Source organism: Passer domesticus, chromosome 3 (assembly GCF_036417665.1).
Source record: "Passer domesticus isolate bPasDom1 chromosome 3, bPasDom1.hap1, whole genome shotgun sequence".
Classification (NCBI taxonomy): domain Eukaryota; kingdom Metazoa; phylum Chordata; class Aves; order Passeriformes; family Passeridae; genus Passer; species Passer domesticus.
The window spans coordinates 24,441,043-24,458,909 of record NC_087476.1 but is presented as its reverse complement, the minus strand read 5'-3'; the positions used below and the strand labels follow the sequence as shown (position 1 = coordinate 24,458,909).

General features: G+C 37.4%; 1 protein-coding gene across 1 annotated transcript in view; it reads right to left on the bottom strand.

Moving 5' to 3' along the window:
- Positions 1-17,867, bottom strand: part of MLIP (muscular LMNA interacting protein) — a 98,484-nt gene that overhangs the window by 3,111 nt on the left and 77,506 nt on the right. Inside the window, exon 12 of the mRNA XM_064412210.1 lies at positions 2,419-2,475. Coding sequence (XP_064268280.1) covers positions 2,419-2,475 — 57 coding nt within the window. The remainder of the gene's footprint in view (positions 1-2,418; positions 2,476-17,867) is intronic.

Here is a 17,867-nt window from a genome sequence, read left to right as displayed (position 1 = left end):
CTGATAACTGCACTTATGAATCTTCTTCTTTCCCATTGATTATCTTTGCTCCTTATAAATGCAACCACAGTTTCATCAGATGGAGTTGTTCTACAGGTCATGGTACAAATTCTCTGATTCTTGTACTACATTTAAGCTTTTTTAAAATATATAGATAGAAATTCAAAGTGCTTGTTTAAAATATAAAAGAACTTTTAGAAGACAGTTTTAATATATTTTACCTGTCTTGGAACAGACCAAGCTGGCCTCTAACCGAAGGAATTTTGCACTTTTTTGTGCCTGACTTGACTATGTCAGTACAAGATACTTCACTTTCTGAATTGATCTTAATAATGTATTAGTTAAATTATGTGTCTTGTCTCTTAGAGAATACTCTTTGAAAATATCTGTCTTTCCATTAGATTGGCAAAATTCTTCCTCAATGTGCAAATTGTAAAGCAGAAGGATGAGACACAAGGATCTAGTTGTTTGCTTCCCTCTATTTTTAAATACAGGAAAATCATCTGCATCATCAGAGGCTGCAAATATATACACACACACATACACATGTATACATGTATGTGTATATACACCCATTGTAGAGTTCCTGGTGTAATGCAAATCTGCTTAATATCAAAAACAAATTTATCCTCAGAACTATGTGGTCCCTCTCACTGCCTTCTAATGATATACCATTACTTCAATAATATTTCCAAAACTTTACAGCTGAGAAAATTTGAAAGGCATTCTTGGTCTAACTTCACTTTGTGAGGGCATTTTGGGGTTTTCTTTGAATAGCAGACACTGTAACACCTGCTTTTGAGAGAATCAAGAAGTGGCTCCTGGGAGGCAGAGGAAAGGGGATTGATGGTGTAGGAACAAGCAGAAATGTCAAAGGCAAGGAACAAAGGAGGAGATTTGGAGGGCTGTGATGGAGATTCAAACAAAAAGAGATATGAAATAGCTCCAAGTCCCTGACACCCCGTGCAGAGGCCAGGGATGCTCATGAGAATAAGAGGCTACAGTCATGCCTATGTACTCCTGGTGCAGAACCGCAGCCTGTTGATCCACCCAGCCACTAAGATATCAACCTCTTTTCATTTTTATCTTTTTCCCCCCTTTTTTTTTCCCCCCAGTGGAAACTGAGATAAACTGTGGGGATATACTGATATGTTGTCAACAAACTCAGAATTCAGGCAAATCCTCCACTTCCAAAATGTGAAGAGCTTGACCCCAAAAATCCCACAGTATTTTTCAAAACTAAAAGGAAGTTACTCATTTGGTAGAAATGACTGGCAAACATCCATTTCATATAATTAAATTATCATGTGGCTGCTTTCAGACAAATTAGAATCTAATTTTAAAATAATAAATAAAACCAGACTGTTTATAAATATGTAATTACCATTCCTATCTGTATTTTTATATTCATTTAAAAACTAGTGAAATAATTGTGAGAATGCACCTGATAAAAGAGGTCTTGGTACTAAAAAATTCATTCTTGTGTCATAAACATTCTCATATTGCTATTATTGGTACTAAATTATGCTTTCATAAGTGAATTTCTAAAATAGTATTGAAAATGTCCTGTAATGAGTGGTGTCCTATTACATTCCAAAGCCAGAGAAATGAGTGTGATATTTAATTGAATTGCATATGTCTATTCCAACATTGAGGCTGTAATTCATCTTCATGCTCATGATCTTGTTGGAAAAAATGACTTGCCAGTGCCAGCTGAATATTTTTAATTTTCTATATGCTCTCTCTCAACAGAAAATTGATAATGACTGATAGATTGCATCTTCTCTCACTGAATGAGTTGTCTACAGTGGTAACCACAATGGTCCTACAGTTTAGACACATAAATGTAGTAGGGAATTGGCAACTGAATTTAGACTTCAATAATTTTTTTTTGTCTTTCTTCAAAGTAAAAAAAAAACCAAAACCTGGCACTGAATTTTGATACTGGGCAAACTTGAATTACATTTTATGTTTTCTTGACTGTCTTGTATAAAATTCTTAATAACTATCCTAAGTGCTGCTGGTAGTTGTTGTAGTACCTGATATTTAAAACAGAAACTATATTAGTGACTGAAAATTGTGGAATGTGTTATTTAAATATGGCTGCATAATTTATCAAACAGCATAATTTAACCATTCTCACTTGCTAACATCCCAACAGCACATATCAGGAACCTGAAGCATAAATATTACTATTATTTCAAATTCACATAAGCAACACAGTTGGAAAAACAGCTCTGGGTTTTTTTCTTCATTGATCATTAAGAACAATTAATGTTCATGTAGTCTCTGCACTGGAAAATAAAAGCAGGTTTGGAAGCTCAGCACATTTTTACTGATCAACCTTATATGGGCTATGCAAATAGAAGATAAAGCTAGCATGAAAATGCTTAAATCCATTAAATGTCAACTGATTACCTCCTTGGAGATGAGCATCTCATTTTCGGGAATAGCTGCCATGGAAAGACTGGGCTGCTGAGCCAAGATGTCACAGGTCGGAGAGAGCATGAGGTTAAACACAGGAAAAAGAAATCCATTATCAGTTCAATTTCTATATAAAATATCACTAAAATTTAAAATTAAAGCCAATACCCTCAGACATGCTAAGGATAGCAAGGCATTGAGATCTGTGCTCAGCAGACTCTCACTTCTCCTTGTCTGAATTAAAATCTATTTCAAGGTATGGCCTGTTTTCTGTTATATTATATTCCCATAATTAAAAGTGTGGGGAAGGGATAAAATCCCTTTTGAATTTCAAAGAGGCATCTCAAGTAAAAATCACAGTACAAGCGCCTACTTTATGATATGTTTAGTATGAAATAATGCACTTAAAGTTATTTAAAACTAGAACCATAACAACATCAATGAGAATTTCATTAGAATCCAGGTAAATCAGCTGGAGTTTATAAAGGCAGTGTTAATATCATAAGCTTGTGACATTTTCTTATAGAGTGACACAGAAACATCATGTTTAAAGAAAAGGTTGCTGAAAGTTTTGAGGTGTGGGGGCTTGAGGATTCTCTAAAAGATTGGAAGAAGCCTGCTATTTTCAGTGTATCAAAGGCATTAATTTATTTTGCCATTTAGATCAAATAGTAAATCAGAAAATTATGTGTTGCTTTAAAATATTGCACTTCTAAGAAAGTTGATTTTTACACTGTGCTTTTTGAGAAGCAAAACTGATTTGCTAAACTGGCCTTGTACACAAAGAAATATACTGAAGTGGAATATACTCTAATTTTCTGCAATTACTTTATGGATATGTTATATATTTCTCTCTTCCTTTGTAAATTTGCCCTGATTTCTTTCCAGAGAAGAAGGAATCTACTTTAGTGACAACAGAAGCTTTGAACCATTTAACTTCTTTTTTTGTAATTATTATTCTCAAAAATGAAAAGGGAAGGGAAAACTTTAGGCAAGAAATTTATTTATTCAATAGATTTTTATAAAGGAATAAATTTAGGCAGAAGAAGGGTACGGAAGGGGTAAGGTGCCTAGATCCTCTCAGGGGCAACATCCCTCCCTCTGACACTCATGTGGCTCCCAATGCCAACCAGGCCAAGGCTTCCCCCAGACCTTACACCACCCCCTGCTGCTGCACACACAGGAGGTGTCTGATGGTCAGCATGGAACAGAAGTTCTGCTTCCAAACCCAGCATCCCAGGATTACCAAGCCTAGGCAATCCTTGATGACACACAGGTACAAAGTTCTAGCAACACAAGTTCTGCACCTTGGCAAGTGTATTCCACTGAAAGAAACCCTAGAGTTGAGATTTTCATTGTCTCATCAGAATATGGCACATCTGTGTCCCAGACAAAGTAAGAAGGGTCAACCACAAAGAGATGAAGGAAAGTATTTTTCATATTCTGTTCACTTTCTGATGTACAGCTAAGTCTCTAAGAAGAATTCTCCACTGCTCACAAGAAAGAAAAGTTCCCTAGTCAGGCAGTGACCTGAGAAAGGAACACCTTTTTCTCAAATTGCACAGAGAGAAAATCAATGAAAAATGCACTTCTATTGTGTTATCTCATCCTGGCCTTTCTTGCTGGTACTCACTGCCTGCCCTCTTAACCTGAAATACCCCTCTGAGTCATGATTCTGCCTTACCTTTTTCTTGAATATGAGGTCCCAAGTCCATCCTTAGACCTGAGAAAAGTAATTACCTTTTTTTGTCCAAGAAATAGATTGCTTCCCTTATTTTGATAGCATCCTCTTTTCAAACCAAAGAGCCAAACTGTGTGACAGACTCCATAGGGAGGAAAATTATTTCTATTTTCTGGAGAGATCCTCTTAATATTAATTGTTTTGGAGATATTTAATTAAAAGAAGGCAAGGAATTCACCAAATAATAATGAAGAAAAATAGTTAGTCAACCATATAGAGTCCTTTCTGGTTCCACAAGGCTTCTCTGACCAAAACGCCTTGAAGTTACCATAGAAGAGTCTATGCTTTCTACTAGTCAGGTGGGTCTAGTCTTAAGAAAGTAACATATGGCTTATTTTCAAAGAACTTTAAGTAGTACTTTAGTGAATATAGAACACATAAGCCAAGTACTGCACCATTTTTCTGCTGAAAAATACTTAGTCTTTCAGGTCCCTGAAAGGAAGGTGTTCAGATATTGCCTGAAATCATACAATTCTGCTTCTGCCAGCTGCAAAGAAAACTAATGCCTTGGCCTGGGTGACATCAGCCCCAAGACCGAGAGGCTGATTACCAGTGTTATTTCTATCACGTGTCAGTGTAACCAAAATGTACAGCCTGCTGTAGAAAATGTCCCACACCTATCCTGAGTTTAACCAAAAGGCTACAGAATCTTGTTCTTTCCTTCCTGATTTTTCCTTAAAAATATGATTTTTTTGTGTTCTTGACTGTGCATGACACAGTCAACTTCAAAGTACCAGCACATGAAGTAGGCAGAATGAGGCTGGATTAGCCCTTTCTTACTAGATATTGTGTGACTATCAGAGTCATACAGGAATGGGCTTTGTCCACCAGATCTGAGATGTGAATGCAAGTAGGACTTTAAACTTTTTACGGGTGTGTAGTATCAGGGAGACCTCATCAAACTCTGTCATTGGCATTCTTTCATCTTCAGGTCAAAGCAGCTGGCAAGAAGCCCTATCTCCTATGCAAATGTGAAAATATTGTGTCTGTTGATGAATATTGCTTTTATAATTGCTACTCTTTTTTTCCTGTGACAGTTACAAAATTCTGCATTACTCTTATAAGGTTAATCAACAATTTTCAGCTTTTCCAGATGTTACTCAGATTTCTCTTAATGTGGCATTTTTTCTTCATTATTTCTAAGAACAGTGAAAGAGCAAACTAGGCAAATCTGCATTTGTGGCTGCAAAATTATACTGAGGAGAGCAGAGTATCTTTACAATATGTAAGTACTAGCAGCATGTAATTTCTGAGAAAAAAGAGAAATTATACACCTGCTCAAAATAACCTCTTACAGACTAATACAAGACGTAGAAAGAGGTGGTTATATAATATCTTCATTAGACCTTTGCTCATTTAGTTCTGTAATCAGCAAGACGTATTTGCCTTTAAAAGGTCAGTTGATCTTTATTGTGCTATGAATCACAGCTGCCTCTGAACTAATATAAAGCTTTCTGAATTGTTCTCAGTGTAAGACGTTTTTCATAAATCTACGTCACTCTCTGGAGGGTCCGCAGCCTTTGCTAATTGAGGCACCAGCTTAAAACTGGATCCAGAGAGAGATAACACACATAAGAAGAATTTTTCTACTATAGTAACCAGAGAACATTCCCATTTACACTACTCTGTCAAGTCTTTAGTCCCCTTTGAAAATAAATTAGGTACTCTAGACCCTTATTAAACATAGATACATTCCTTCACAATAGGAAAAACAGCTAATTTCTCAAATACTACAAACAGTAATTTAAACATGTACAACAAGGAAATATTTTCATTAAAAAGTTTTATGTCTCTCCGCTTTATCTTAGTCACAATGAACATGAAACAAAACTCATCAGAAGAGCTAATGGCTTTGTCCTATCTTCTATTCTATTAAGGAGTTATAACTGAGGATTATGACCCGGAGCTTTCAACTGAGACGATTGTACAGATTTTTAGGAAAAGTTTCTCAGAAGGAACATCTGTGATGTTCAGCTTTCATTTAATTTCTTGATGTAATACAAAGCTTCTGTTTCCATTTTAATTTTGTTATTTTGGTTTTAACTTTTATCTCCTTAATTGCATTGGGTCCCATGTGTCTCAAAGACAGTAACCCTCTGAAGACAGCCACCATGTCTTACATAGGTAAGAGTATCTTCAGCATTCCAGTTGGAATTGACTGTTTATTTATGAGAAATGGGAACTAATAAATGGTAAACCACCCACAGAAGCACAGAAAGGAATACTTTCAACTAAGGCGAAAGAAAATAATATCATGTAAAGAGTCAATTTATGATTATAATGTCTCTTGTCTCTTTGAAATGACACAGTATAAAATTTATTTCAAAGATTCAGTCCTTAAGAACCAAATTCTTTTGCATCTTGTACCTCTGTGAAAAGGAAAAGTAAAGTAGAAATAGCAATCACAATACAGATTTGCAATGTGCCTTCAGACTTCTGCAATAAATCATCCTGACAGACTTGCAAATCCTTATTATACACTATTGTAGCCGTGTGCTTTTATTTTGAAGATTTCAAAACTCTTTCCAGGTACTGAAAGTACCTGCAAAAAAGAAACAACTGTCATTCGGGCATGGCTTCCTGACAGGTTCTTACCAGACAAGGGCCCAGAGGTCACCAGAGTGCAGTGAGACTGGGAGATTTGAATCTAAATAGAATGAGTCATAAAACCTCAAAAGGTTTGGTTTGGAAAGGACCTTAAAAATCACCTAGTTCCAACCCCTTTGCCATGGGCAGAAGCACCTCCTACTAGACCAGCTTGCTCAAATCCCCATCCAGCCTGGCCTTGAACAGTTCCAGGGATGGCACATCCACAGCTTCTGGGCAACCTAACACCAGAGAACACCAGAGGCTGGAAGAGTTACAGGGCTTTGCAGTATTCCTTAAGGATTCCTCATCTATAAGTGGAGTGGGAGGGAGATGCATGCAAGCCCAGCAATGCACTAATTTTCCTTGGACTGCTTTTTCCCAGATTGACTTTAACTTCACATGCAGGGCCAGTTCACAATGGATTGGACTGAGGATTTTCTGCCAAAAATTATTTTTCAATGAAAAATACTAGCAACAACAACAACAACAAGAACAACAACAACAAAAATTAAGCTTTCTGCAAAATATTTTTATTCCTCTTGCAAATTCTTGCTAACAATTTTGAAAATTAAAATGAAACATTCAATTGCAAGAAAACCCATCTGCCAAAACCCATAAAATTGTGTTTTCTGTCTTGGATGTTTCATTTAGATCACTTCCCTAAAATACTATGATGCATTTCACTATCCACTTTGTGGCAATCATGTTAAGAGCCTCTATCTTCTGCTGTGGGCTAATGAAGTACTGCAGTTCCTTGCAGGGCTGATTTCACTGTTGGTGATTATGGGAGCTAATGGCTAGCAAGGATTCCAGACCCATGATGAAGACTTGAGGCATGAGAACCACAACCCACACATCCATAGGGTAAGGCTGCAGAGACAAACCTCTTCTAATTACATGGATTAGAATGATCTGCTTTGAGATAGTTCATGTAACCCAAAGGATGCATGTTGGTTTCTGGAATATTCAAATGTTTTCAAATTTTAATCTGTATTGGAGAGAAAATGTCAAAATTTCCAACACAACTGTTTGAAATTTCTCTCAGCATATTGACTGTGAACTACTTATGGACTCATTAAAATAGTCAGTGCTTAGATGCTTCTTGCCCAAGGAAATGGCTCATTTCTAATTGAATTAAAACATCCAAAGAATTCTAACTGCTTTCCAAGTGACGCTGTGAAATGAATTTGATTTCATTTTCAGAGCTGTCTTTCCCCCACATATTTTATTACCAGATTAGCTGCTAAACTGAAAAATCCAAGTTTTCTGAGCAAGCTTCTGATGCAAAAGATCTTTTACCTTAGCTACTTTAAGTTCAAACCAGAAACTTTGAACGAGTCTTTAAGAGTGCACATCTGTAATTGTCACCTATTATATAAAAATCTGCATTAGGATCATATTCTGCCCATACTATAACTACTAAAATTATATCCAGTGTTTAACTGAGAAAAAGCTAGGTCACAACATCTCTGTAATCAGTAAATACTGACTTCTTGAATTCAAGATCTGAGTAGATTCTTGGAATTTCACCAGAACCAGTTATTTTTTATGCTTTTATCTAAAATAACTGCAATCGAAGTGAATTAGGACTGTATTTCAGAGTATACATTATAGAAATACTTGCAATAAAAATGTCTGTATAACTCGAGTGCTTTGGGGTAGTTTCCAATAATTATGATTTTCTTTTTCCTTCAGGCCTTGTTTTTTCACGCTATTCAATTAAAAGTGCACAAGTATAATTTTTATTTCTCATACAGGTTTCATACACACCAAATCTGATTTGGTATTCTTCACTCAATTATATATTTCTGCTAACGATAAGGTAATTAATAAGAGCCTTTACCTCTGGGTTGCTTCTGTTCTTAGAAGTGAGTTTTTAAGCAGGGCCAGAATTTCTGTTATATTTGGGAATGTTTATTGTATAAAAAATGTCTGTCTGAAATCCACTGTGCAGAAGATGAGATTCCATCACCTTAGAAAGCCAGATGTAAGGATGAACTCACTCAAATTTTTGTTTGTAGAGACTTCTAATGAAGACAAAACATCTTAAAGCACTATTTGGTGCTTAAGACTGGTTTAACCTGTCCTAGCAGAGACAGCCAGTATAAAGGAAAAGGCAGAAGGAAACAGAAGTGGCTGTAATTATGTTTCAAGAGGAAACTTGAACACTCCTGGGTGTGTTCACTGGGAAGCACGTTTTGGTTTCTAAGCACAGAAAGTGCCTGCTGGGGCTTGATCCCATTGCATTGTGCACACATTTTCTAAATTAACAGAAGCACGCCAAAGAAATGCCAGGGTGCTACCATCAGCAGCTTCTCCTACTGAAAATAGGGCAGAAACAAACTTGTCAAACTGCCCAGACCAAAAGCAGTGACACAGTAATCATTGGAAGAGCTGTCTCCAGAGAAATGGGTAGGTGAGGTCATTCCAGGTGGTGCCAGACTTAGGACACCTCCATGTCAAGGGCATGTTCCTGGGTCTCCTGGTGAGCCTAAGAGACCTTTGAGTTCTGCTGCTAATTCAATGGCTTTTGAAAGAAAGCAGTTGATTATGTTTAGAAAGTTATGATCTTTCTAAAAAGTGTTTCGAGATAAATATCTTTCTTCAAAGATGAGCTGAGCAGGGGCTCTAGACACATTTTCACTGATAGAAATGTCATCTAAATATTATATCATTAAACTAAATCAATAAGCCCAAGAAATGCTATAAAAAATAATATACAAAGAAGACACAGCAATATTAATCATTAATATTTTCCCCACGAGGAGGTCCAATTTGTAGCTCAGCACTAATGAACTGACTTGTTTACCTCTGATATCTTTTTCTACACCAAAGCAATTTTTCTGGGTCACAGATAGTAGATTGATCAACCACAATACACCTACACAAGTGCAACACTTAAATACCAAAGTTCAAAAGAGAGAAAGAAACTGTCTTCTAGAAAATAAAAGCTGTTGGGATGATGTCTGGGAGAAAAGTGCTTTTCCATGGCAACCTTGAAAGGCTGCAGTATTCACAGAATGTCACTTCCCACTATGCTACTATTAATCAAATACAAACTCCAATGAGTAGGAGATTGGATGATGAAGTAAACACCACCAATTTCATTTAAAAAATCATAAAGACTCCCTTTAAATATTCTGCTTACCTATGAGCCTGGAGACCTGCAAGTGATTATGCAAAGTTGACACTTTTGGCATGACTGCATTTAGTGGTTTCAAGAAAATTCCATTTAGACCATTTAGGAAAAAAATTAAATTGGCTTGAGCACAGAGTTGGATATTAAAGAGAACAGAGTTGGATATTAAAGCTACTGTTATAAGTAATGCCTGACCAGACAGAAATGATAATTTTTTAACATTTCTCACACTGCTTGCAAAAAGGCAGTTAGTTCCCTCCAATCCATTTTCAAAGGCTGTGCTGCTAAATATTTAACAAACAGGGAGATTTTCAGAGGGGTGTTCATAAATTGTGTATTCAGTGCTTGCTGACAGAAAGAAACGTTTGAAAGGCACTGGGGGCTTAGAGGCTGAGGGAGCTACATTCATTCATTTCTTGCCTCTTTGCTGGAGCAAATCATTCTTTTCTCCTTCAAAAAATAGCTATTTTTCTAAAAGCTAGTTGTCTCTGCCCTGAGAGGTATTTGCATCTATTGTGCCTCCTATAAAACACAGAATCTTAGAACAGCATCGATTGCAAGGGCCCAGCCTTTTGAGGGAAATAGAGCTTAGGTGAGGTTACCTAGCATCCTGTCCAAACACATCTTGAAAAAACCTGTGGTGGGGATTCTAAACATCCCTACAGAGGTTGTTCCAGTGATTGGTCCCTCTCACAAAAAAAAAAAAATTATTTCGTAAAACAAGATTAATTCTCCCCTACTGCTAGTTGAACCTATTGTACCTTGTCTTCTCCATGTGCCTCCTTAAGAAGAGAAAGCCTCTGTCCTCACCCTAACTATTTTTTAAGTACTGGAATCTTGTGAGGAGGTCCTCCCTGAGCCTTCCCTTCTCCAGAAAGATGACCTAACTCCTTCAGTCTTTCCTCACAGGGCAGGTTGTCCTTCTCAGTCTTTTGATCACATCTGTGGCCCTTCTTTGGACTCTTACCAGACTGTCTGCATATTTTTTGAATTGCGGGGACCAAAACCGAACACGGTATCCCAGGTGCAGGGTTGTGCTCTTTCACTCTACACATTTCTCCCTTAAAGACTGGAGGGATTCCCATCAGAACCATGCTTTGGAGTAAACCACAGAGCTCCACATTTCCTCTGACTCTCGATCACTGCAACACTTTTATGTCATTCCTTTTTCCTGAGTTGTTTTGTTGCAATCAAAAGAAAAAGGAGCTTTCTTAATAATAAAACTTTTAAATCACATAATTATTCAAGTCTGGGGAGTTCAAATAAGAGCAGCAGCACCAGGTGGCTGGGCAATAGAGTGGGGAAGGAGAGGACAAGAGAGATAACATGGCAAGTAAGAACAGAATCAGCTCAATGAAGTGGACAACATTTTTATTTCAGAAGTAGCCTGTGCACAGATGTGAGGAGAGAGAAACAATACCTTAGTTCCCACTGCCTCCTTCTATCAAATCTTAAAAGCACATTGTAAAATTATTTGGGACACAGGTTATGTGTTTCATCACTTCAAAGAGTTATAATCCACAAAAACTGCCCAGTCTATCTTTCAGCTTGATCTCTGCAATATCGTCACCTATAGAGATTCAGGTACTTCAAAAAAACCAATCTGGCACCAAGTCAAGCCTGCCTAAACAACACCACAGTACCCTTTCAATAAGCATTTCAGATCAATACAGCTGACATTATCTTATACCCTGAGCCAACAAATGACATGATCCTGGCTTTAGATCCTCACCATATCCAGTCTCCCTAATATAAGATGTAGGTAATCATTTTCATTATTTCCATTTCCCTTTTCTGAGGGAACACTTGTTTAAGGTAATTTTTTAACAATACTGCAGGTGAAGAATAATTTAATTCACTGTGACCTTCAGTGCCTTTTCAATACTGCATTTTTAACCTCTTTTAAATGGTCATAAGAATTTATACCAGCAGGTTTTGCCCTCTAGTGGAAGGTGAAGCAAAACACAACATGTAATTAGAAACTTATCATTCATGGATTGACCCTGTGGACACTGACCATGTGTTTACTGGGTGGCTGGAGAGACAGCAAGTGAGTCACTGCATGTTATTCCTTATCTTAAAGAATAGAAGTGGAAAGGTGAAAATTCAAGGACCTAACAGAGAAAATATTCCAGGTTTAGTAGAGAATAGAAAGAAATTCCCATGCTGTTTGGATGCTGCTTACAGAATGGGTGTAACTGTTTGAAATTTCAACACTTTATCCTGTGTCTGCTGTGCTATATTTTCTGCTACTGCAAGTACTTATAAATTTAATTATTTCTTTTTAAAAACATTATTACTTTAGACTTTAGTTGGGTGGTGCAGGAAATAATAGGCAAATATCATTAGGAATTTTATCAGAATATAATGACTCAAATGTTAGATACTGATTATGAGAAAAAAATCAAAATTAATCATCCTCTGTTTATCAATGAATGTTAATATTACAGACCAAAACAGAAACATTAAAAAATTCTAACTGATAAATATTTGCTTTTGGGGTGAAAACAACTCTGTTTGTATTAAAATAGCCCAGTATTGACATCTGATTATTCTGTTTGCCAAAGAACAGCTGACATGATCTACCATAAAATTACACTCTCTTAGCTCCCTTCAGACGTCTTTTCCCTGACTTATTCACTTTTCTATTAAAATTTCTGAGTTTTTAGCATTGTTTTCATTAGCAACAGTAAATACCCATTTCATTATAAAGGAATGGTTTTATTGGTCATATAAACTATTTGTTTGTTCATGTGAATGCCTACAATGAACCAGGAACTTGTCCAAAATATTTGATTGTAAAATCTTATCTGCCTAAGTAAATATGTGAGCCCAGTTGAGTAAAAATTTAAACAGAACTTTTATTCTGTTTAAACCAGTTTCTCAGATGGGAGAAGGTGCTTTTTCTCAGTTTGTCTCAAAGACAGAATGGTAGGTTGATTTTAGTTTTAGTTTTAGCTCGTCCTCATAAGTGGGTAAAATGGTAACATCTGTAAATCCCACAGGATGGAGGTGCCAATATCAAACACTAGGGACATTGCCTATTAACCCAAACTATGCTTCTAGTATGGAGAGATAAAGGCATTTCCAGGTATTTCTTTAGAGTGTGACAGCTGATCAACATGTATCCTCTGCAGAGATTACAATTTTTCCAAAGCAGTCTTGACTCCCTGTCAAGTGTGCCTGAAACTAGTGACACATATTTCACCTTGGTACTTCCCCTGAAGAGGAAACCAGGGCACAGCCTAAAGAAACAGCACCCAATGCCACCCAATTTTAACCTCTTGTGTCCCAAACAAAGTACACTGTATGGCTCAGAATGGGACAGCCTCTCCTGGAAACAAGGTTTGCTCATTTGCAGCCAGATTCTGTCTTAGAAAAAGAGGAAGTAGAAGAGATGCATCTGAGAGGTTTCAAACAGCATCTTTTATGAACTTCCACAACTGATGCTTTTGTAGGGCAGGGGCTCTCTTGAGGTACTGTAAATACCTTGTGTCAGCTGCTCATCAAAAAGACTTCAATTTAGGCATAAGACACAATTTTCACCTTACAAAACTCATTAATTCCAGCCCTGTTACTCACACCCTTGGACTACAGAGATTTTTGTCCAACTTCTCCAATGCTGTTTAAAAAAAGATAAAAATGTAATAACCTCATTCACTTAGCACTGGCAAAAAACTACTTGTTTGACAGATAGAGCCACTGGAAAAGTCTGTATTTCACTCTGATTAGTTTCTCTTAGCTCAATCACCAAGGAAAAAATAAATACCCCATTACTTTAGTGAGGGTAAATGTTAAAACTAATCTGAGTATGAGGGATGAAATAGATCACTAATGCTTTAGAGAAGAAATAGTTTGAATGAAAAGTAGTGGGAGCCTGTCCTAGCTGGTCTAGAGAAAGCCAAACACAACACAACCTATGTCAAGGAAAGGAAAAGCTGCAATATCTCCAGGGAAGCTGGACACACAGGCTCATCTGAGATACATCTCTCATAGCTCTTGCCAGCACTGAATCTCCTAATGACTCAGCTGGATTCTGCCTAGAATTAAAATGACAACAGCCTACACAGATCTCAAATCACACTATACTTGATGCTCACCTTATTGTACAAAAAAGTTGTGTCTGTAAGGGCTATAAGGATTCTCATGAACATCACTCACAATGGAAGAGAAGTGGCTGAAAGTCCAGGGTTTGGACAGTCGGTGAGGGAGATGGATGGAGGACACAAAGGGGACTTAGTTGGAGGGATCAGTTTGTTGGATACAGAGGGTGTAGGAGACAATCTTCTATGAAAAAAAGTAAACAGAAACAAATTAATGGGCAAAAAAAGAAGTTTGGGCAGAAAGCAAAGTGCTTGTCTTGCACCATTTTGTGTCCCATAGATCTTGATGGTTAACCAGGAAAGGTACTAAACTTTCATGCCGATACAATTGATCTACACTAAATATTTTCATTGGCATGACAGTGCACATACACAAACCTGCAGTAGGTGTCCCATTAAACCAGTCATACTTTGACTGGGGTCCAGTGCATCTCCCTCCTGCAGCTCAACTGGTTCTGAAGCAACACAAAAGAAAATCCCTAAAGGATCCTGTGCTAGGATAAAACAATCATGTTTGGGGGATTTAATAAAACAGGAACAAAACCAATGTAAAAACGGTGTCTGAAAAGTACAAAAGACAGTTGTATATGAGCAGGAGCAGTCCAGGGTTTTTAGCAAGACTCCAACAAGACTTTTGAGACATTTAAGTGTTAAACCAGAGAAGGCGCATACACAATATTTTTTGCTGCTCTAAGTTGTCAGCAGTTAATAGTGTTTCTGGTTAAGAAAACCCAATATGTATGCTCTTTTTGCACCTAGGGATACAACCCTTTTAAAAAGAGATTTTCAAAAGAATTGGGATAGAGTCAAGGAGGCATACCCATGTTTTGGCACACATCTTGCACTTAGATTTTGTCAAGGCTGTTGACATAATACATCCTGGATTCTCACTTAGTTGGCTGGCTGTCTAGACCAGCAACTCCACTGTGCTGTGCCTTTGAGTCAAAGAACCAGAAAATTTGTGACAAGAGCTGTGATTAGTTCCAGCAGAAGCTAATGCATCGCCCACCAAAAGAGTGAGCATGAGCAAACAGAGGATCAGAGCCCGGCAGCAGCCCAGCCACTTCACACCAGCCTTGCCTCCTGCCGTGCCTCTTCAAAGGCACAAGTCCTGCTGCTGTTAATGCTAATCCTTTGCAAACTGGTCGCACAGGTTCACACCAAATGTAGCTAATATCTCTTTAGTTCATCCTTATCATTCTTCTTCCATTGCCCAAAGTAATTTATTTTTTAAATGACAAAGATGTCTGTAAACATTTTTGTTAATAAACATTTGCAAGCACATGAATTGTCTAACATTCTTTATGAGTCATTTTATATAATTATGTAGCAAAATGCTTAACTTTCCTCAAAAAAAAAAAATTGTTTCCCCAATTTTAAATTAAAATCTTCATAAAGCTGTCATATCAGCACTGTTACAGATTTATTTCCAGTTCCAGTGTATTTCATGGTTCTTTTTTGAGCAAAGTGGAATATACTTAGAAAATTCCTGGAATGCTACTGAAATGTACTAAGAGGAAAAAAATTCTTTCTCATGATGGGAAAAATACAATTTCCAGTATCTAAAGGCATCTAAAAATGTGGGAAGCTTCATACTGTTGGATTGGAACATCAAAAACATTACACTCTGTGTGTAAAAAGTGTTTGAGGGGTGGATATCCACTAGGTAACAGTAATACCAGTTGTATAGACCCTCAGGGGAAAAAAATAATAAAAGGTGGCAGCAAATGCTAACATGAAAAAAAAAAAGCCAAAATAAATTGGGGCTTTTCCTTGGTTTATAAATGTTATTGACACATGAATCTAAATCTATATACACTGTGCCCAGAACGCAGATGATGAATGATTTCTGTGAGCTGAACTACATCTTTTCCAGATGATCTTTGCTAATTTAGATATTTTTTTCTCTGCTAATTACTTTGGATTATTTGTATGAGATCATCTACCTGTTAAAAGAAAAACTATTCTTTTTTAAAGGAAATTGACTTTTCCACATAGCAACATTTCTCAATGAAATGAAAAACAAACAAGCTACTCTGTGGTGTGCAGAACACACAGCGTGTTCAACAGAGGGATGTGAAGCTGAAGGTCAGCAGTTACAGCTATGTCTCCAACTGAATGTCACCCACATAGTCACCAGTGCTCGGTGTCACACTGAGAGGTTCAGCGGGGCAGGGAGGTACTGCAGAGGTCCAAGGAAAATCAAAAGAGATAAATTAATAAAGCTGATGCCATCTGGAATCACATCTACTCTCTACCCTCCTCAAAGATGCAGTCTGAAAGGCTTTGTCCTTTCAAGATGGGCTACGTGAAGGAGAGGCAGCAACGCTACCTAGAGAGGTTGTTGTTGGCAACAGTATTTGAAAGAAAGGAAAAGAAAACTCAGAGAGAGGGAGAGAATAGAAATGTAAGATCGGAACCTCCCAGCATGACTGGGAAAACCTTCAAAGGAAAACAGGGAAAATCTGTAACAGTATGAGCACTTTGGCCCACAGCCACAATCAATGCCTCCTAAATTCTTATCTGAGGACAGATTAGCATCAGCTCTTTCACACAGAACAGAATGCCTAACTTCCAGTCTCCTAGTTTTAATTCCCAGCTCTTATATCCCATGAAAGCAGTAAATTTGCCCAGTTTGGGGGGAATATTGGTAGGAAGAGCTCCCCCTCTGAAAGTCAGCCACCGTGCAGCCAAAAATGCTTTTACTGAGAGCAGGTGAAGGGGGAGAATGAGTCATTAGTCTTTACAGGCTAAAAACCCACAGCCAGAGAAAACCAGAGCAATTTTCAAGCTGTTGTCTTGGCACCAAGCCCAGTTCCCCAGTCAGTGCTGCAGCCCTCCTAGAGGCACTAAAATCCCTCAGGAAAGTTTCACAGGTGCTGAAAGATTGTGAACATCCTCACTTGGGCATCCAGGCCCCCTCCACCCAGAAGGGATATAATACCAGTACCAAGAACCTGCTCTGGGAGGCAGGAGCTGAAATTAAGAGCATATGCTGTTTTGTTCAGCACTTCAGTGTTTTCCCTAGGTCCACATATTATTATACTATTAATTGTTCTATGAGACCACAATGAGAATCATATAGCCATTTCTCACATAAACAAAACCAGTTTCTGTTAAGTGAACCCATCTGAATACAAGTCATTACTTCTTTTTTCACAACAAAGATGTCTTTATAAAGAGCTTCTAAAATAACATGTATTTTACAGCAACTTCTAATATTACTCTAGCTTAGGACAAAGATACCAATTTATCAGTACTATAAAGTGTACAACATAATTTGTTTACATGAAGGAAGCAAAACTGAACTTAATTGTGAAATCAACTTTTCTGTCTATTAAAGATAATGCAGTATTTTTTGTTCATTTTAATGTGTAGCTTTAATATAAATAACTTTGCCTTCTATTGTAACAACAATATTAGACTTATTATGCTGTCAGTATTTCAGCAATATCTGCCACACGTAATTTATAAAGTGTAAGTTGATTGGTTTCCACAGTTAGCTTCAAATGTCATAATGCTTCAAGACCTGGCAATAACCCCAGGTTTGTATCTGTCTGAAAAGAGGAAGTTTGGTGAATGACATAATCCTTTCATCAATAAAGCCATAGCCAGCATAATCAGTGTCCAGTCCTGATGAAGGGGAGGTCTGGACTGCCCCAGCCTTTAGAGGAAGTCTCTGCTGAGGTGGCCATGGGCAAAAGCTCTATAGTAAAATGTCCAGAAAACTCTCCTGCTCTTTCATCCCAGAAAAATGGCAGCACAGCACCTTGGATATTGAAGGTTTTCGGTAAGTTAAAGCATGAATAACTCACTATCAACTCACCTGTAGTCACTGAACTCAAATATTCACTGTCAACCTCAAAAATTC